This window comes from Penicillium psychrofluorescens (assembly GCF_964197705.1).
Source record: "Penicillium psychrofluorescens genome assembly, chromosome: 3".
Taxonomy (NCBI): domain Eukaryota; kingdom Fungi; phylum Ascomycota; class Eurotiomycetes; order Eurotiales; family Aspergillaceae; genus Penicillium; species Penicillium psychrofluorescens.
Genome location: NC_133441.1, coordinates 3,625,973 through 3,645,843, shown reverse-complemented (window position 1 = coordinate 3,645,843; position 19,871 = coordinate 3,625,973). Strand labels below are relative to the sequence as shown.

Here is a 19,871-nt window from a genome sequence, read left to right as displayed (position 1 = left end):
AACGGAGAGAAGTTGAGGCGGTTCAAAACACCCCACGTTGAGATGGTCAGGCATCAAGGCATCAGTCGTGATCGACATATGATGCTGCAAACTATTGTTCCTCTGATACTCTTGCGGCAGGGTTTTGGCACGATTCTCTAATGAGCACACCCACACTAATTACTAGAAAACACATGTCCAATTTAACCATCTATGTACATTCGATATGAACGTTTAACAGCCCATTCCAAAAAGATTCACTGTAGAACCAAGTCGCATAGCTGCCTCAACATCGCTACCGGGCCCATCATCCAGACCATCGAGATTCTTGCGCTGCCAGAACGACCGGAACCCCTCGGTCAGTCTGTGCGTGACATCCGAGACCTCACTGGCATCCATGGGCGCAAATGCCAATCGGAAGTACTTGTGAGCTTGTTCAGCAGAGTGCGGAGTCGCACCGAACATCTTCCCTGGGCCGACAAGGCACGGCTGTGGGACTTTCGTCAGATGGACCCAGAACGCCTTGGACAGCACTTCGGAGCTATACCGCGATCGCAAGGGGTGCGTGTCGAAATATACCTCGAGCCAGAGGAACATGCCGCCCATCGGCCAGACAAAGTCGAACATTTGCGTCCGGTCGACTACCTCCCATTCATGGGCGGAATCGTCAGACGCAGCTGTGCTCTCCTTGACGAAATACTTGCTTTCTTCAAGAATCGTGCACATGGCTTGCATGCGCCCTTCGTAGCTGTTGCGCAGACCCTCTAGCCAGCGTACCCAGCCATCCATCTGCCAGCCCAGTGCATCCTTTTTGGCAGAGACGTGTTCATCCTGCGGAGGGCCCATCAACACTTTCGCAACCAGAGACTGCACGAAGCCGGAGGGCTGCTGTGTTGAGACTTCTGTGATTCGAGTCACACGCTCGATGATACCAGGCTGTGCAGTCATCCATCCCAGCCGACTGCCCGGTGCGATGGTCTTGGAGAAGGTGTCTAGTCGCACAACACGGCCCTCGGTGTCCATCGACAGATACGACGGAACCAGCGAGTCCAGAAACGCGTAGCCGGATGATTTGCCCTGTGCGTTGTAGTTTTGCGTGTACAAAGATGGCTCAGACGATGGGCCGCGGTAGCGAGTCGACATCTCGTACGCCGATGGGAACTGCAGGTTCCAGTACGGCTCATCCTCGACGATGATCACGTCGTACTTCTGGCAGATAGCGTAGACCTCCTTCTTGCGCTCCACCGACAGCGTTCCTCCCGTGGGATTCTGCCCGACTCTGGGTCGAATGTCAGAATTCAAATCGCCCCAATCTTTCCTGGGCAGAACAACTTACGCAATGGTATACAGCAAGTGCGGCTGTCGGCCACGCCGGAAATCCCAGTTCTTCAGCACATCTTCCAGACCACCTTTACCCGTAGCACGTATGCCCTGGCCATCCATAGCGACGCCCACTACATTGATCCCCCTCGGTCTAGCCGTCTGAATGGCATTCATGTAGGTAAATTCCTCGCACAACATGCCCTCCCGCTGTTGGATCCAGTCGCGATCAGGGTTCCATGAATTGGTAAACAGCTCGATCACCTTGGAGAAACCATCAGTGGACCCGCAGGTCATGATGATCTCCGGGCCGCCCGCATAGGGGACATTGGGATGAAGGTGGTCGCGCGTGAACTGGCGGATAAACGAGTGGAGTGGGGGATAGCCTTCAGCGAGTCCGTACTGCAGGGCCGTGGTCAGGTCAATGCGCCGCTGGAGATCGGCCGTGCGGCTTTCCTTGGGCACTGTTACACGGGCGGAGGCCGGCGTGGGGGCGGCATCGCTGGTGTTGGAGACGTTGAACCGCTGGGGCAGAGCGACATTGGCTTCCAAGGTGTCGTAGGGGAAGTAGGATGGGTGTGGTTGGCCTGCATGATTGATTAGGGGATGGGTCACTAGTGTACAGCGAGTGGCGCCAAACTCACCGGCGGCGAAATTGACGATGCCGGGGATGGCAAAGTACTTGTAGAATTCCTTGACAGCGCTGGCATTCCGATTCCTCGAGACCGAGGAAAAGTGGTGCGACAAATCCACGGGGGCTGCCATGATGGTGTCGATCTAACGGTGGTGCATGGCATTCCATTAAGTATCCGGGGAAGCCTTGTTATCTCCCTTTGCTTGATAAGCAGAAATGAGACCGGTTATCTGCCCGGTTTCCCGCGGTAGGACCGTCTGTGATGTAGTCGGATAAGTGAATGGGAGTGTCCAATAGCCTACCTCCCGAACTATGTCTAGGGCAGATGCGTGAGGTCCGGCAACGCTGATCCTGCAGATGTATACCTGCAGCCCTGGGCCCATATCGAGAACCTTCACTCTTCGATTGGCGGCTCATGCTCGGCCCAAGCCGGATCCCGCGGGTGCCGAGACTGCCACCCATCTTGATCTTCACAACCATCGCCTCTATCCGCCAATTATTTCAAATTGGCCCAAAGCGTCTATAGATATCCTCGGCTAAGTCCCTCGCGTCACACATGGCAGCCGAGGACTCCGACCGTGACGAGGCGACGGGACTCACTCGGCGTGCGGTATGTACTCCACCGCCAGCTAGCAGGGGTTTCGGCGCCAGTGTGCTGGACTAAAAGGGTTTAATGGGGAAAAAGTGTGGTTGTCGCTAATAATGTATCTCGTTTACATCTAGTGTGATCAATGTCGTCTGCGAAAGGTAAGACCCCTATGCCGTCTGACATTGGATCAACTCACTGACTAGCCTCAGATTCGATGCGATAAGCGTTCGCCATGCTCGAACTGCCGCAGTTCCCGAACTGTCTGTCGATGTACTGGCGAGGGCCAGAAGTTACAAGAGCCCCGGCGGCGGGTATTGATCTCCAGCCAGTAGTGGGTACATGCTTCGACTACCGACAACCCCCATATTGACGTATCTTCCTAGTGAGAAAAAGATAGATCTCATTGAGGAACGTCTGGGCACGATCGACCGGACTCTTCGGGAATTGCTCACAGCCCAGACTCGATCCCTGAGAACAGACAACCCAGAGGCCTACTTGTCTCCCTCCTCACAGGTGGCAACTCGACCGCAGCCTCGACCGCAATCTTTCTCTGCATCTCAAAGACATCGACATCTCCAAAGCAATCCCGCAATTGACCAGCATGATCATGGACAAGCATTCGAGGGCAATTCCTCGCTCGCGGCGCATTCAGCCTATGCGAGCGAGTTCCTGGAGTCTGCCGTGTCACACAGTGGCCCGCAGATTGGGTCGAGCCCTAAGATTACGGCTGCTCTGTTGTCACTGAAGCAGATTGTCGGGATCCAGGATCAACGACGGAAGGCGGATGCTCATGGTGGGCAGTTCCCAGGCAACATCACCCGTCTGGGCGCTGCCAGTTGTGACATCCGGGATTTGGAGATGCCGCCCCTTCCTGCTGTTCTCACACTTTTGAGGAATGTCAAGGGTAAATCGGCTCTAAAGTCAAACGTTCTCGGTGCTGACTATGATCAGAGAGCCCACCGTCTTTCTTTGCAGGATTCTGTCCCTTCATCCCCGTGGACTATTTCATAGACAAGTGTCGTGAAGTATATTTTTGCACGGATGACTACGCAGACTCGACATTTATCGTGACCAATATGTGCCTCTACAACATCTTCCTCGAGTCTGGATTTTTCGAAAAGAACGATAGCACAAGGGATGAATACCTGCATTATTCTCGGATGTGTCGTGGCAATCTGGAAGCAGCACTAGCAGGTCTGAACATGCTGATGCCTGCCACCAACGAGTCCATCATGGCGCTGGCTATTGGGGTATGAGTTTCACCCCAAAAAAGGAAAACGCCCGTAGCCATTCATTGCTCACAAATACAGGCCATGCATTCAATAGAAATCTCCAAGCCCTCTGTCGGATGGACCATGGCATCAACTGCCGCCCATCTGTGCCAAACACTAGGGTACCATCGAGCATCATCCATGGAGCACGATAGTCTACCGGTGCAACGAGAGAAGCAGGTCCTTTTTTGGTCCGTCTATGTCATCATTAAAGCACTCTCATTGCGCTTAGGACGGGCATCCATTCTCCAGGACTGGGATATCTCGCTCCCCATGACTTCCGACGTTTTCGACAATGAGGAGCCATGGAAGACTGTCTGTATGCTCTGGATCAAGCACGCCACTGTCCAAGGCAAGATTTACGAGCTCGTGTACAGTCCTGCGGCATTGAATCAACCAGAGAGCGAACGAGTATCGCATGCCAACCGTTTAGCTTCTGAGATGCAGTCAACGGTGATGGAGCCGTTTGAGGTATATGGTCCTGTCATTTCGGAACGAAATTCAACTAATATAGATTCTCAGAGACTCCTATCCACTGGTCTTCATCTCTCTGAAATCGATAAGATCTACCTCCGCTCGGACGAGGTTAACCGTCTCTCTATCATGACACTGATATACAGAGCCATTCCTCCACCGGCGGGATCTGGCTCTACATTCATACCAGAGTGTGTCAAGACAGCTCGCGCAGCGCTAGAAAGCCATCAAGGCTGTATGGCCACGCTGAAGGAGTGCGATGAATTTATCAAATGCTCATACATGCATTGGTAAGATCTCTCAATCCAGTATACCAACTCCATCATCTCACCCAATTTACCAACAGGGCAATCTTCCACGCTCCCTTCGTCCCCTTCATCGTCATCTTCTGCCACGTAATCGCAACCTCCGACAGCTCAGACCTGACTCGGCTAGAAGACTTTGTCGCCTCCCTCCGCCCACTCTGCTCTCTCTCTGAGGCCATCGACCAGCTCCACCGCCTCTGCCAGGTTCTCAGCACCGTCGCCCGGCTCTATCTCGAGGCCAAAGCCCAGAGCCAGGTAGGTGAAGACGAGAGTTTTGCGTCTGTCGGCCACGAGTTCGATCTCTACCTGGGCGCACTGGGCCTAGCCCCCGTCAGCAGCTCGATGGCGGCGCCGCAGGGTCCCCTGCCACCGCCTGATATCGGATCTATTTCTGGAGTCGCGGAAGCGCAACTTCAACAACAGGAAGCAGGACTTGCTGTTGCAGAGAATCACGATTCTAGCGTTGCGGCGGAGATGACGCAGACTGCACAGCTGGGCAATTGGTTCTGGGGGAATCAATACATGATGGGTCTTTTGGAAGAGGATTTGTCATTGTTCGAACCCAGCTTGCAGCTTTGAATTTTGCTTTGAGACCGTGTCAAGGTTGTGTACATAGTAGGGACTAGCTACTCCAAATACTAAGTTGGAGATCGACGTTGGGTCTGGTGGATCCAGCCAGTGAAAATCTCGCCCAGTACGTAATCCCTTGGGGGTTCCAGATCTCCCTCGGTGCCTGGGCTCAATCAGCGATGAAGGCAACATGTCGCCTTGTTTCCATGCGTTTTTGGAGTCTGTTGTCTTGGTTTGGCGGAGAAAATAATAATAATAACAGTCCAAACGTCATCTCTCCGAAAACGCAGTGGTGGGCGATCTCGAAAATATATTTTTTTTAATAATCTCGTCGCATTGATTGTTAAGATACGAAGATTGGCTTTCCGCCGAAGAATTCGGTTGTGAGAGGACAAGTGCTTGGACTCCCGACTGTCGCGTTGCTTGCAGCACATTTTACTTTCTCATTCCGCATCACCACCACGCAGAAACCCCCACAGGGCCATGGAGGCCGAAGCACCTCTCCCCGGACTGGGGGAGCAAAAGTCCGAGATTGCGATTCAGGAATCACGGGTGCTGGTGATCATGACCGGCGGCACGATCTGCATGCAGCAGTCGGCCTCCGGGTTCGTGCCAGCCAGAGGGTTCCAAGAGAAATGCATGGCGCGGGTGCCGACGTTCCACGACGGCTCGCCATTAACGCCAATGAACGTGGTAGCCAATGCGGCCGGTGAGCGCAAGGCACATCCCAGTCTCCGTACGCCGGTGACAGCCTACGGCCGGCAGGTACGGTACACAGTCTTCGAGTTCGAGGAACTGGTGGACAGCAGCTCCATCAACGCCAAGGGATGGGCGGAGATCGCGCAGACCATCTCCTGGAACTACACGCTCTTCGATGGATTTGTGGTTTTACACGGCACAGACAGTCTGGCGTACACCTGCTCCGCGCTCAGCTTCATGCTGCAGAACCTGGGGAAGCCCGTTGTCCTGACAGGGTCGCAGGCGCCGATGCTGCAGCTGCAGAATGATGCCACGGATAACCTGCTCGGGTCGCTGGTTGTGGCGGGCCATTTTATGATCCCCGAGGTGTGTCTGTATTTCAACAACAAACTCTTCCGTGGGAATCGGTCGACGAAAGTGGCTGCGAGCGATTATGCGGCCTTTGATGCGCCCAACTGTCCGCCGCTGGCGGTGACGACTTCCATGCGCACGAATGTCAACTGGGATATAGTGCATCGTCCGACGAGTCTGGAGCATTTCAGTATTCAGACGAATCTTGATACCACCCACGTTGCGTGTCTGCGCATCTTCCCCGGGATCAAACCGGAGATGGTGGACGCAGTGCTCAAATTGGATGGCCTGCGCGGGTTAGTCCTGGAGACGTTTGGAGCTGGCAATGCCCCCTCGGGGCAGGATAATGCCATGACCAACGTGCTGGCCAGCGCGATCAAGAGGGGTATAGTGATTGTGAATGTCACCCAATGTAGGTTTGGTTTTGTCGTGTCTGGCTATAGGCTTTTTTTTTTCTTTTTTTTTTTTTGGCTCACTCTGCTTGTCTAGGTCTTACGGGGAGCGTCAGCCCTGTCTACGCGCCGGGCATGAGTCTCTCGAAGGCTGGGGTGGTCGCCGGGCTAGACATGACCACGGAGGCCGCTCTCACAAAGCTAGCTTATCTGCTCGCCCTACCGGATGCGACACCGGAGACCGTGGCCAAGAACATGTCAATCTCATTGCGGGGCGAGCTTACCGAAACGTCGCAGCCAGTCTTCCGACATCCAGATGGCGCTCTACCGGGACGGGTACAGACCCTTACTGCAATGGGGTACGCCATTGCGCACGGCGACCTGGAGCGGGTGAAAGCGATCATGAAATCGGAACACCACTGGCTGCTGAACGACGCCGATTACTCGGGCAACACCCCCATTGTAGGTCTTACCACACCCCCCAGGTTACTTATATTAGGGAAGTACGTAGACTAACGTGGTATTTCTGTCAGCATCTGGCCGCCACCGCACCAGCCATCTCGATGCTGCATTTCCTCCTGTCGCAGGGTGGATCGGTGCACTTGCGCAATCGCGCCGGGCGCACGCCGCTGTTCCTGGCGGCCAATGCGGGATTGTCGGATCAGGTTCTGCTACTACGTAAATCCGGGGCGCATCTGCACTCCGACGAACGACCGGCCGCAGAGTTGCTGGCGCGCCGGCGGCCGGGCGTCTGGGGATTGGCGGGGATTGGGCCAGGGGAGGGCGAGGTGGGCGATGAGTGGGCCGGGCAGCGAATCATGGCCGGCTCGGCGCCGTCGTGAGGGATTCCTTTTCCGGACATGGAAATGGAGACGGGGAGATCGGAAGGGCCGTCGCTGGCTGGGGTCTTATAGATCGCGTGATGCTTCTCAGTTTTCTCGAGCTACGATTGTTTTTGGTAGTTTATAGTAAGGGCCACTATTTGCCTCAACTGCCCATTTACCCAGCGGGGCCCTCCGATCCAGCCCACGTGAGTGGAACGAGGACCCAGTGCTCGCCATTCGCCCCCTGTCTAGACTTCTTCTAGATGTGAATTTACGTAAAAGAAAAACAGGTTCTTCTTTTTGCATCACCCGCGAGGTTCTCGCGAGACTTGGACTCCTGGTAGCTACCGGTGACTATGGCCGGGCCTGACCACGTAACGGGGCCTTCCTTATCTTTTCCTCCGTCGTTCATACTTACTTTCCCGCTCGGAACCACAAAACCGCTCATGGCCCACGTCTGAATTTTCTTTCTTTTCTGGTTCTTCACGATCTGCAGCAACGATGCGACGAGGCATTTGATGACTGTTTCCATTGCATAATTGTGTGGAGTGGCCTGCTCTTGTTACATACTCTCGAGTTTTCTTCCTGCCTCCCCCTCCAACCATTATTACCCACACCCCACCAAACCCGTCCCGGCATTTCTTTCTCCTCGGGGCTTACCCTTAACTACCACCTCCGCCTCCTCCACCTGGTCTCTCGCTCCCCTTCCCTTATCCTCCATACTTCTCTCTCGCCCACCGGCCATGACACAACCCCAGAAGACAATCGCCGTGGTGAATGCGACAGGCCGACAAGCGGCATCGCTGATCCGCGTCGCGTCCGCCGTGGGGTATTCGGTGCGCGCGCAAATCCATTCGCTCAAGGGCCTTATCGCACAGGAACTGCAAAACCTCCCCAATTTGACCCTCCTGCAGGGTCCCTTGACAGACAATGCGCAGTTGATGGACGAGCTCTTCCGCGGCGCCAACTATGCCTTCATCAACACCACCTCGCAATCCGGCGACGAGGTGGCTATAGGCCGCGCGCTTGCCGACGCCGCCAAGCGCGCGGGCACCGTCACCCACTACATCTACAGCAGCATGCCTGATCATTCAGTACATGGTCCCTGGCCCGCGGTGCCTCAGTGGGCGCCCAAGTTCACGGTCGAAAACTACGTGCGCCAGCTCGGGATGCCGTCGACTTTCGTCTATGCCGGTATCTACAACAACAACTTCACGAGCCTGCCATACCCGCTCTTCCAGATGGAGCTCATGCCCGACGGCAGCTTCGAGTGGCATGCTCCCTTTGATTCAGAAACCCCTCTGCCCTGGCTAGACGCCGAGCACGACATCGGCCCAACCCTCCTCCAGATTTTCAAGGACGGGCCGAAGAAGTGGAACGGCCACCGGTGAGTAACCTGGACAGCCCGCAATGCACTGCAAACAACCCTCTAACAAACTTGCCCCCCGTTCTAGAATCGCTCTCACATTCGAAACCCTCTCCCCGGAACAAGTGTGTGCGGCATTCAGCCGGGCCCTCAACCGACCCTGTCGCTATGTGCAGGTGCCCAATATCGAAATCAAGGTCAACATCCCGCCGGGCTACCGGGAGCAGCTCGAAGCGCTCGAAGAACTGTTCGGCACGCACAACGCGCCGTACTTCCCCCAGCCGGAATTCTCGCAGCCACCGGCTGGCTCACCCAAGGGCCTTGGACCGGCGGGCGGGAAGGGCGCCGGCGCTGGTATGATGCAAGGCCCGGGTGGCGTGATCTCCCTTCCTGTGACAGACGAAGCACGGCATCTGTGGCAGGGCTGGCGCGATATGGAAGAGTATGCGCGTGAGGTTTTCCCCGTGGAAGAGGAGGCCAATGGACTGGACTGGATGCTTTAGTCTGTCTGGTGACTGGATTTCTGCTCGTCATCTCCCTCTTCCTTTCTTACGGGTTGCTTGCCTTCGTAGTAGCTCCCGCCTTCTTCTTCTTTAACGACCAACCCCCCACAGGCATGCATGGTGATGAACTCTGTGCATGGGCTGGTGGGCGGTTTACTTTCCTGTTTGTTGTTGTTGCTTAATCATTGCATTGTTGGCGAACAGGGCATAGGGAAATATATGGGATATCATGACCTATCTCGGTTGTAATCGAAACATGTCCCCGACTATGAAAGTGCCAGACAAAAGTCTCGCTGCACTCTTTTCTACGAACGAGACAACCAAAAGTGTTCTTGCGTGTTCTTCTTTTCTTATCCCGTCCAATGGGATCTCACGATTTCCCGTGCTCGGTGTTGCTTCTTTGGCTGTGGAGATTGGTAACGAAGCCCTTTATGCTAAAACTGAAGAAATGAATCCATCCATCCGGACGACTCGATCGTCTGCTCTTATACTTCTGTGCGTCTTCGTAGTCTCGTAGATTTCTTCGTTGTTCCGCAACCAGCGACCGAGCCAACCAAAGTGTACTAGGTACCTGGTCTGCATACAGCAACCGCAACAGATGCGGTTGAAATAAAGTACACTTCCTTTCTGTCCCCGCTAGGAAAAAGCAATGAGGTTGTCGGTTTACCCTGATTGGAATGGAGATGCAGGATTGCGGGTCTGTGGCATCTCTATTTTCAACGGCGGTGGTTGTTCTTCGAGTCCTAGGTATGTATATATCCTGTAGAGGGCTGAATGATATGTTTGTATAGACTGGCTATGTCTGTGGGAGATACTCTTTTCACAAGATATATATTGTGGCGGTAGAAGCTGTACTGCTTTTAATGCTCAATTCCCAACTTCACAGTCCCGAGTACATAGCCCAACCTCAGAAGTGCCGAGATACTTCATATTTCACTATGTACTCCACTGTGACGAGTCGCCACCGAATGGCAGAAATTAAGATCAGCAAGCACCTTCGAGAAAGAAAAAAAAAGATACCTCAGGCCTGACTGGTCAATGCGACCTGCTCCACCGCGTCATCAAATCCGGCTCCGTTGCCTGTGACACCAGCTACACGCCGGCTACCCAGCGGTACACAAAAATACAAACTTTTCAGTGACAACAACCACAAAAAGAGAAGTATCTCTAAGTATCTCCAGGTACATCCAGAGCTCTCCGCCCGGCCCAAAAGTTTCTGTCGCATCCATCGATAGCTTTTTTTTTTTTCCCTCTTTTCTTCAGACCTGCCCACCTTTTTTTCTTTTCCTCTTCATCTCTCATACCCATTTCCACTTCCTAACTCTCATCCCATCCTACTTATCTTTTTGTCCCAATTAATCGCAAATCAATTCACAATGTCCAACGGCGAAGACCAGTCCCTTCTCGAGCGCGTGGAGATGCCTACGATCCCTCGTGAGGCTGCACGGAAGATTGCGCTTGTCGAGGAGGAGTTTACCCGTGCCGAGGTTGAGCAGCGTATGTATCTATTCTCTCCCCGTCATGTTCGCTCCTTGCATGTTCCTTCGAGAGTCTTGCGGTGTGTGTTCTCGGGCCCCGCGATTGGCGGGTCGTTCTTACGAGCTCGGCAATTGCGGTGCGAGGGGATATGGACGGACAAGAAATCGCCTTTCTATGATCTAAAATGAGATAAGAGCTAACATTCTCCTGCCCCCATCAGTGCGCCAGTCGGTCCCGCTCCTGAAGCCCCTGTTCGAGAAGCGCAATGAGATCATCACCAGCCCAGAGATCCAGAGCGACTTCTGGATCCGCGTGTTCTCAAATGCTCCCGCTGAGATCGACGAGTACATTCTGCCTACCGATGCGGGCGCGCTGGGCCAAAGCCTCAAGAACCTGACCGTGCAGCGGTTCGAGGTCAACGACCAGGGCCAGGGCGAGCCGCGCAGCCTGCGCTTCACCTTTGACTTCCACACCGGCGAGGAGAACCCGTTCTTCGAGAATGCCCAGCTGGTCAAGGACTTCTACTGGCGCAAGCAGATCATCAAGACTTCCTCCGGCAAGCACCGCACGTGGGAGGGCCTGGTGTCCGACCCTGTGCGCATCAACTGGAAGAAGGACATGGATCTGACCAAGGGTCTGCTGGATGCTTCTTGCGACCTGTTCGATGCCGAGAAGAAGAAGGGCGGTGACCGCAAGGCGCTGCCCGAGTACGAGGCGCTCGTCAAGAAGGTTGAGGCTGCCGAGGCGGAGGCCATGAAGGGTGAGGAGGACGAAGAGGAGGACGAGGATGACGTCCTTGGTGGCACCAGCCCTGCCGGTATTAGCTTCTTTGCCTTCTTCGGCTACCGCGGCCGTGATGTCTCCGCCCAGCAGTCCAAGGAGGCCAACAAGGAGGACGCGGAGCGGTGGGCCAAGATCGCCAAGGGCGAGAAGGTCGAGGGTGAGGACGAGGAAGATGACGACGATGAGGATCTCGAGGATCTTCTCGATGACCTCGAGGAGGCCGAGATCTTCGAGGACGGCGAGGAGCTCGCCATTGCCATTGCTGAGGACCTCTGGCCCGATGCGCTCAAGTATTACGGTGAGTAGGAATTCTTTCTGTCAACGGCCCAAGCTGATTTTGGTTTGCTTTCAGTGCAATCCTTCGAAATTGCCGACGAGCTCTCCGACATTGACATCGATGAGATTATGGGCGAGGACGACGACGAGGACGAGGAGGAGGAGGGTGATGAAGAGTCGCGCCCGCGCAAGAAGGCTCGCAACTAAACCTAACTGCCCTGAAACGCCATGCTCCGTGATGGTTGGTCCGGTATATCCGCACAGAAGATCACAGAACGATGAGAAGAATTAATACGAGGACGAGGGCGAAGATGAGCGCTGCGATGCAGAAGGAGGACATTGTGTCTAGTTCCAAAAAGTTAGCTCAGTAATTCCATGATTCCCATTTCTTTTGTCTTTACCTTCATTCTTGCGTACGATGTGTCGGATCCGCGCCATGCCCGTGTTCAGTTTGCCGCCCACACGGTCCGCCAACGTGTCAACCTCATCGATCATGCCAGACTGGTCCTCCAGCTCGCGACCCATATCATTGGCCTGCTGGCGGAGGTTGCCCACAGTCTGAAACACGCCATCCAGCTGCTCATCCTGCTCGTGCATCAGCTCGGTCTGGCGCTGCTGCTCCATAGAAGCATAGTAATCGTCTCCGCCGCGCCGTTGATCTTCTTCGTCGAGCGCGGCGTCAAAGTCCGCCGGGTTGGGTAAGTTCGGTGCGGCATCTGCACTCGAAACGGTATGCTGTAGCTCCTGGCGCATCTTCTCGATTTCTGCCCCGACATCGTCCACGAGTTTCCGGCGCCGCTGCACCTCCTCCAGCTCCAGGCCATAGCGGTAGGGGTCAAGCTCGATGGCGCGCACGCTCTCGATCAGATCATCCAGATCCGCCGTTAACTCGGTCAGTGTGGTCTCGAGCTCGGAGCGGGCTTGCTTCAGCTCGGGATTTGAGGGGCTTTTGGCCAGTGACCGGATACGGAGGTATGAGGAGAACAGCGGCTGGCTGGACTGCAGCGTCGATAGGACGTCCCTAATCGTCAAAGTCAGCTCGATGAAATAAACAAACAAACAAATGACAATGACTACTCACGCCTGGACCTGCAGGAAAGGGTCGGCGTTTTCCATGGTTGCGGTGTGGAATGGGAGAGTTCGGGGAAGGCCACAGAGTGTTGACCAGGACATCGCGGGGATGACTCAGCAAATTGGTCCTGAGCCAAAAAAAGTTGAGAAAGACAAGAAGTAGATCCTGCCTACAACTCGTCCTGTATGGCTCGCCGCGACCCTCTTCCACTCGCAGAGGAGTGGAAGGACCCAGACACATACATCGATGCCCTCCTCTCCTTCGCGACCTCGTCGGTCCAGTTCATGAACCTGTGCGGCGGCGTGCACATCCTCGACTTCTTGACGCGCGAACCCGATCTGTATACTACCCTCTTGCCAGAAGACTGGCGCGCATTCTTTGAAGCTCATGGCATTCACGAAATTCTCCATTTACTCCTGCGAGAGGACATTGAGCCGTTGCGCAAGCAGCCCAATGTCAACCCTACCTGGAACGGAGGCGCATTCCCTCCCCAGACCCTTCTGGACTACATACACGACATTCGCCGACTGAGTCTTCGGCGGGAATTTGCACCTCCAACACAGAGTGACCCACTACCTCGACATCTTGAAGTGGGAATGAGAAAGAAGAAAATACACGAGGTCGAGAACTTCTCGCGCTATATCGGGTCTCTGTCCGATACCGTGCAAGAGCATCGTGGCGAACCGGTGTCGCATATTGTCGACTTTGGATCCGGGCAGAACTATCTTGGGCGGACACTGGCCAGCGCGCCGTACCATAAAAACATTATCGCCATTGAACGACGACACCAATATATCAGCGGGGCCAAAGGCATGGACGTTCATGCCAAACTGGCGGCTAAGAAGAAGACCATTTACGTGAATACCAGCAAGACGTCCTGCAACGACTGCAACGGGATACCTGAGGTGTCTTCAGAGGAAAAGGCGGATGTCTCGAAGCCAGACGTCGCGGCCGCACAGAAACCAGCTGAGGCGGAGGACACTGCTGGAAATGAGGACATCACTATGTTCAAAATGCTGGGGGAGATCAGCTTGGAACCGGATGAGCTGCTTGGCAATATCAGGAAGAACAAACCAAAAAAGAAAGTTGAGAAGCCAAAGAGGGTCGATGCCCGAGGCCACCTCAGTTATATCGAACACGACATCCGGGATGGATATCTACAACCGATCATCCAACATGTTGTCGATCCTCCACCAGTGGTGGCTGAGAATGAGACAAGCGATGAAATTACAGTACAGGTCAACGAAAAGGAGCAAAGCAATGCCCGAGTCATGGTTGTCTCTTTACATTCATGCGGCAATCTCGTCCACCATGGCGTACGATCTCTGGTGATGAACCCATCTGTTGTAGCCATCGCCATGATCGGATGCTGCTACAATCTGCTGACTGAACGACTTGGCCCGGCCACCTACAAGCTTCCTATCCTGCGGTCCCTTCATCCGCGGCTTAAAGAAACGGGGACCTCTTACGACCCGCATGGGTTTCCCATCTCCAAGCTGTACGAGGACTATGAGCACAGCGGCGGTAAGGGCATGAAACTCAACATTACCGCGCGCGCTCTGGCCGTCCAGGCACCCTACAATTGGGGCTACGACGACAGCGAGGGATTTTTCACGCGCAACTTTTACCGAGCCCTCCTGCAGCGTATCCTGGTCGACCGCAAGGTCGTGCCGAAGCCCGGCATCCCGAAAGACCTATACGGAGACCAGCCAGGGCGGGGCGAGGCCGGCACCACAGCCTTGATTGTTGGATCTCTGCGCAAGGGCGCCTTTGAATCCTTTACCACATACGTGCGTGCGGCAGTCGCTAGACTGAGCCGCGACGAAATCCACGGTGCCAAGGTCCAGGAGCAGCTGGGCAGCATGTCCGATGAAGATATCCACCGCTACGAGACTGAGTACTTTCATACGAGAAAGCATCTCAGCGTGGTGTGGAGTCTGCTGGCGTTTAGCGCGCAGGTCGTCGAGGCGATTATTGTCGTGGACCGCTGGCAGTTTTTGCGGGAGCATGACGAGGTCAAGGAGTGCTGGGTTGAGCCAGTGTTTGAGTATGGGCATAGTCCTCGGAATTTGGCTGTTGTTGGGATCAAAAAGTGAATTGTTACATGACCATAGAACATAGAGTATATACATGACCCTGATTTATCCTGCTTCTAGAAATCAAGTCTATCGTCTGTTTCACGTCGCTGGGCGAGGTGAGGGTCACGACTTGCCTTTTCAGTATCTAGAACAAAGATTTGCTTATAAGACACAAAAAAGAAGCTTCTTGGAACATAGGGTAATAAACCAGTTAGGGGAGCGAACGACCCAAGTCTACAGTTATCTGGCAAATCATTGTGGCTCAATCGGGATGCGGCAGATGCACCAGCTATTAGTGTTACCAGTGGAGAACTTACATCGGCATATTTTCCACTTTTCGCGGCTCAGAAGCTATTCCTGATTTGCAAAGTTGCCTATTTGGGAAAGTTTGCTCTTTCAGGCAAGGCTCCAACTCACAAATGACCTCATGGTCTGGTACTCCAAGCTAACAAGGCTAAACCCCGCAAAATAAAATTCCAAGTAAATTGGTCCTCTTCAAACCGGGTCACTTAGCATAAGGATCCGAATGCCCCCATGGGGTGCAACAGTCTCCACGTTTTTGTTTTCTTGGAAGCGGGGCGACTATTCCCAATATAGCAACTTTGCTTTTCGGCCATCCTACATTTTTAGTTTCAGGCGGCACCCCCAAACTTTGCAAATAATTGCCGCGGAGATGTAATATAAATATAACATCCCATTTTCTATCCTGTCCTTAGTCCGTTTTCCTTGGCACTGAAATATCTTCAAACTTAAGACGTTCAATTCTTGGATTTTTTTCTTAATTGAAATAGTTCGTTTCGTGCAACATGGGTCTCCTACCTCAAGGGCGTCTCCAGGAGGCCGGGTCCAGCTGGTGATTCTTTTGAAATCCATTTAGCCTAAGTCGAAGTTCTGACTCTATCTAGGCCAATTGCTTTTGGGCTCTTCACTTCTATAGGCGGAATTCTGTTTGGTAAGCTGTGCGTTGAGTTGAATAGATATGGACTGTAAGAATACTTACGATTCAACAAAGGCTATGATACGGGGACCATCAGCGGGATTCAGACCATGCCATACTGGCTAAAGTCTTTTGCTAAGCCTGGCGAGACTGCTCCATCATCCAGTGAGATATCACTGATTGTCAGCATTCTCTCCGTTGGGTATGCCTCCCATTCCAACAAACTCATACCAGGAAGTTCTAATCTCCAAATTGTAGGACCTTTGTCGGAGCACTTCTGTCTGGGATAATAGCGGATCTTGTGGGCAGGAAATGGGCTCTCATCATATCATGCATGACTTTTTTTAACCTCGGCGTCGTTTTGCAGACAATTTCGACAGGTCAAACCCTCTTCATTGTCGGCCGTCTCTTCGCTGGGCTAGGAGTTGGCTTGGTTTCCGGTCAAGTTCCTCTGTAGGTTATCCAAACCTCATTTCTCAAACACCACTAATACCCTTATAGCTATCAGTCAGAGACAATGCCAAAATGGATTCGTGGAGCTGTGGTAGGCAGCTACCAGCTTTGCATAAATATTGGCCTTTTCTTGGCAGCGTGCATTGAATTCGGCACAAGTAACATGAACAATACTGGGTCATATCGTATCCCAGTTGCAGTTCAGTTTTTGTGGTCGCTTACTCTGGTATGCTTACTACCTCTTGGAATATAAACTAAAGACGAGTATTTTACTGACATACTTAGGCCATTGGCATGCTATTTTTACCAGAGTCACCACGATGGTTGATCAAGAAGAGTAAGCCCGATGCTGCAGCAAAGTCTATGTCACGTCTACGTCGCTTGCCGGTTGATCACTTTGCTGTGCGTGAGGAGTTGCAAGAGGTACAGAAAAGCTTCGAACATGAGATATCTACGGGCAATTCTTCCTATGCTGCGTGTTTCAAAGGATCCATTGGCAAACGACTCCTGGTGGGCTGCGTACTCCAGGCGTTGCAGCAACTATCAGGGATCAACTTTATATTCTACTACGGCACGAATTACTTCAAAAATGCTGGCTTCCAGAACGACCCTTTTGCCATTCAGATGATTATCACGGCCGTCAGCATTGTCAGTATTCTTCCGGGGTTATATGCTGTAGACAAATTCGGCCGCCGTCCTGTACTTCTAACCGGGTCTATTGGCATGAGCATTACACAAATCATTATTGCTATTGTGGGAACAGTCATCATCGACCCAGACATTGGAAGTCCAAACCCAAACCTAACTGCACAAAAGGCAAACATTTGCTTCGTCTGTTTCTACGTTTTCTTCTTTGAGATGTCTTGGGGGCCCTGCGCATGGACGGTAACTGGAGAAGTAAGCATCCTTCTACTTGACTGCAAACGATTCGCTGCTCACAGTACCGCACTACAGATGTTTCCGTTGAACTTTCGAGCAAAATGCCTCTCGATCACAACTTCCGCCAACTGGCTCTTGAATTTCATAATCGCATTTTGCACACCGTACTTGGTCGACGTGGATAAGGCGAACCTTCAGTCGAAGGTCTTTTTCCTTTGGACAGGTTTTTGCATCTTCTCGATCTTCTTTGTCTGGGCTTTCATCTACGAGACCAAAAACCTCACTCTTGAGCAAGTTCATGAACTTTATGAGACAGTTGACAAAGCTTGGAAATCGAAAGAATTCGGCCAGAGCCTCCAGAGGAATACCGGATTGTTTGAGGCTACCAGCACCGGGGCAGATCTGAAGGGTGACGAGAATACCTTTCATACAGAGGATGCCGACGAGCCGTTTCGCATTGTCCAGACCGAAAAACAATAATGCCCATGACAAACCGCATGTTTTGGCGATGTGGTGGGAAAAGAGGGCTTTTCCGGCTTCGATCTGCAGATAGAGAGACAATAAGGCGAGAAAACGTCTATATATCCATTCTTTGGTTTATCTTGTATCTTTCTCTTGTTTTATCTTTATTCTAAGCTCCCCAAACTTCAAAACTTGCCGAGACATGCACCATGTCATTTCGTGTCCTAAACTGCTAAAAGTCAAGCTCGTTCTCCTTTAGATAAGTAAAATCTGTGAACTTACCCACTACCTCTATCATACAGAAAGTCCCCACTTTACGCGTAAAACATCCTCCTTAACGAAACTCGACCACCCATTTTCCTTTTCCGCAAGCCTCAGAATTTCCAGTAATTTGGATTTTTCAGCTCCATCATCAAACCACATCCCATCTAACATGCCGTATGAGCTTCAGTCGAGGATATGATACATGTAGGGAAGGATGTCTTACACGATATCACGGCAATGCCCGCAATCACACGACCAAGTGGGCATGCATTGGACTCCGCCACTCCACAAAGAAGCCTTACCAAACTCTGAATATTTGACTGCAATTTGTTAGTATATTTTAAAGTAACCTACCGTTACTTGGTATAGATGGAGGCTTCGTACCTGCACGTTTTGCTGCCAAGCTACAGATTGTGATTCCCCCCGAGCATCACGGGGGTCATAAGCCGTCAAGTAGAGCAATGATAAATGGTGATATGCAAATCCAGTGACTGAAAATGCGTATTAGTTAATTTTCAACTTGAAACTTGATGAAATTCGAAACTCACGGCACGTATCTAGGGCAAATCGAACGTCCGGGAAGAATCGACCCTCAGTCGGGTCACGTTCGTCATAATAAATAGGAGTAAATGCGACTGGTTTTTTGATGCTCCAATTCTCAAGCTTCTGCTGTAATCCGTCGAACGCAATTTCGGAATGTGATCCTACACCAAAACACAAGGCTGCAGCCTCGGCTGCAAGGGCTGTTGATATTTTGGTCCATAAATAAATGTCATCTTCGTCCATTGGGTGGCGCAATAAACTCGGGGTAGCATCAGTTCGGGGCGGGATTTGCCTTAGAAGTGAGGTTAAGACATCCTGACGTTGATGTACCCAGAAAGCTGCTTGCCCGAGTTTAGACCACTCGACTCTGTCATCTCGTGCAATATTGACGAAAATGTAGCCTGCAAGGAGGTGATTTTCTGCATCTTGACCAGAGTTCAGTGCTAGAGAAGGTTAGTAATTTCGGACTAGATCTTCTAGGGTCTAATTTACACATGCCTTTTAATTCCTCGTATAGGCGTAGAATCACCGTTGAAGCAAGCACTGTTCCGTCGGCTAGAAGTGATCTGTCACCTAGCATTGAGAGTAAAATTTTCACTCCTTGTTCATGGAAGGTTTCGGCTTCTTCGAAGCCAGAGCCGCATCTCCGAGACATATCAAACGAAGAGAGCGCTAGCACAGAAAAGAGCAAGACAGGGCAATGTCGTGCTAGCTTGGTGACTTCGGTCGAAAAATAGGGATCTGTAATGTCGAGCCTTGGGAATGTCAGTTTAAAGTACGATTCGGTGGTTCTCTACTGACCAAGGCCCTCCTAGAACCACTTTGAAGTGCTGCAAGAGAGCGGCGTGCCTGCGGTCCGCTATCACTGAGTGACCAGTGTATAATTGTCTTTCAGGGACGACTTGGGTCGAACTTTGTTCATCAACTGAGTGCCGACTGTCTGGATATGTCTCATTATGGCTGTTGTGTTTAATTGGGCCATTGGGATATTGCGTCCATCCGGTGTACTTGCCATTTGGGGTAGACACATCAGAAAGTTCCAGAATGTCAGGCGTCCGTAGTTCATGATCCATTTGCTTTGTCGATGGCTCGTTGCTGTTAAAATTTGTCGCGACCCGACCGATTTGATTGTGAAAATTGACTTGGCAAACAATTAGCGGCAAGCCTTGGAGCCGGATCGAGATATTGACAAACATACACTCGTCAGATGCTGAACGAGGTTGAGTAAGAGACCAAGACCTGTTTGACCGTCTAGATCGCCCATTCGAAACCTCTCGCGTGCGCTTGGTAGAAAAGCGGACGTTGAAATGGGGAACGCATTTTCGGTGGTCCCTTCTACATCTTCCGCATACTGGCTTTTCATTATCA

General features: G+C 52.4%; 7 protein-coding genes across 7 annotated transcripts; 5 read left to right on the top strand and 2 right to left on the bottom strand.

Moving 5' to 3' along the window:
• Positions 1–213: 213 nt before the first annotated feature.
• On the bottom strand, positions 214–2,064 carry PFLUO_LOCUS5500 (uncharacterized protein; the record flags this gene model as incomplete). The annotated part of the gene is made up of 3 exons (XM_073782952.1): positions 214–1,258; positions 1,316–1,886; positions 1,944–2,064. 3 exons carry the CDS (start codon positions 2,062–2,064, stop codon positions 214–216), a joined length of 1,737 nt encoding a protein of 578 aa, XP_073639556.1.
• Positions 2,065–2,489: 425 nt separating this feature from the next.
• On the top strand, positions 2,490–5,151 carry PFLUO_LOCUS5499 (uncharacterized protein; the record flags this gene model as incomplete). Its single annotated transcript, XM_073782951.1, has 8 exons — positions 2,490–2,543; positions 2,657–2,680; positions 2,732–2,853; positions 2,906–3,426; positions 3,474–3,772; positions 3,833–4,264; positions 4,316–4,557; positions 4,614–5,151. The coding sequence occupies 8 exons, from the start codon at positions 2,490–2,492 to the stop codon at positions 5,149–5,151; spliced, it is 2,232 nt and encodes a 743-aa protein (XP_073639555.1).
• Positions 5,152–5,625: 474 nt separating this feature from the next.
• PFLUO_LOCUS5498 (uncharacterized protein) lies at positions 5,626–7,426 on the top strand (the record flags this gene model as incomplete). Its single annotated transcript, XM_073782950.1, has 3 exons — positions 5,626–6,604; positions 6,682–7,046; positions 7,118–7,426. 3 exons carry the CDS (start codon positions 5,626–5,628, stop codon positions 7,424–7,426), a joined length of 1,653 nt encoding a protein of 550 aa, XP_073639554.1.
• A 725-nt stretch (positions 7,427–8,151) lies between these two features.
• PFLUO_LOCUS5497 (uncharacterized protein) lies at positions 8,152–9,277 on the top strand (the record flags this gene model as incomplete). The annotated part of the gene is made up of 2 exons (XM_073782949.1): positions 8,152–8,795; positions 8,863–9,277. 2 exons carry the CDS (start codon positions 8,152–8,154, stop codon positions 9,275–9,277), a joined length of 1,059 nt encoding a protein of 352 aa, XP_073639553.1.
• Positions 9,278–10,653: 1,376 nt separating this feature from the next.
• On the top strand, positions 10,654–12,022 carry PFLUO_LOCUS5496 (uncharacterized protein; the record flags this gene model as incomplete). The annotated part of the gene is made up of 3 exons (XM_073782948.1): positions 10,654–10,774; positions 10,977–11,837; positions 11,892–12,022. The coding sequence occupies 3 exons, from the start codon at positions 10,654–10,656 to the stop codon at positions 12,020–12,022; spliced, it is 1,113 nt and encodes a 370-aa protein (XP_073639552.1).
• A 61-nt stretch (positions 12,023–12,083) lies between these two features.
• Positions 12,084–12,931, bottom strand: PFLUO_LOCUS5495 (uncharacterized protein; the record flags this gene model as incomplete). The annotated part of the gene is made up of 3 exons (XM_073782947.1): positions 12,084–12,160; positions 12,217–12,836; positions 12,897–12,931. 3 exons carry the CDS (start codon positions 12,929–12,931, stop codon positions 12,084–12,086), a joined length of 732 nt encoding a protein of 243 aa, XP_073639551.1.
• A 141-nt stretch (positions 12,932–13,072) lies between these two features.
• Positions 13,073–14,983, top strand: PFLUO_LOCUS5494 (uncharacterized protein; the record flags this gene model as incomplete). Its single annotated transcript, XM_073782946.1, has 1 exon — positions 13,073–14,983. The coding sequence occupies one exon, from the start codon at positions 13,073–13,075 to the stop codon at positions 14,981–14,983; it is 1,911 nt and encodes a 636-aa protein (XP_073639550.1).
• Positions 14,984–19,871: the final 4,888 nt, after the last annotated feature.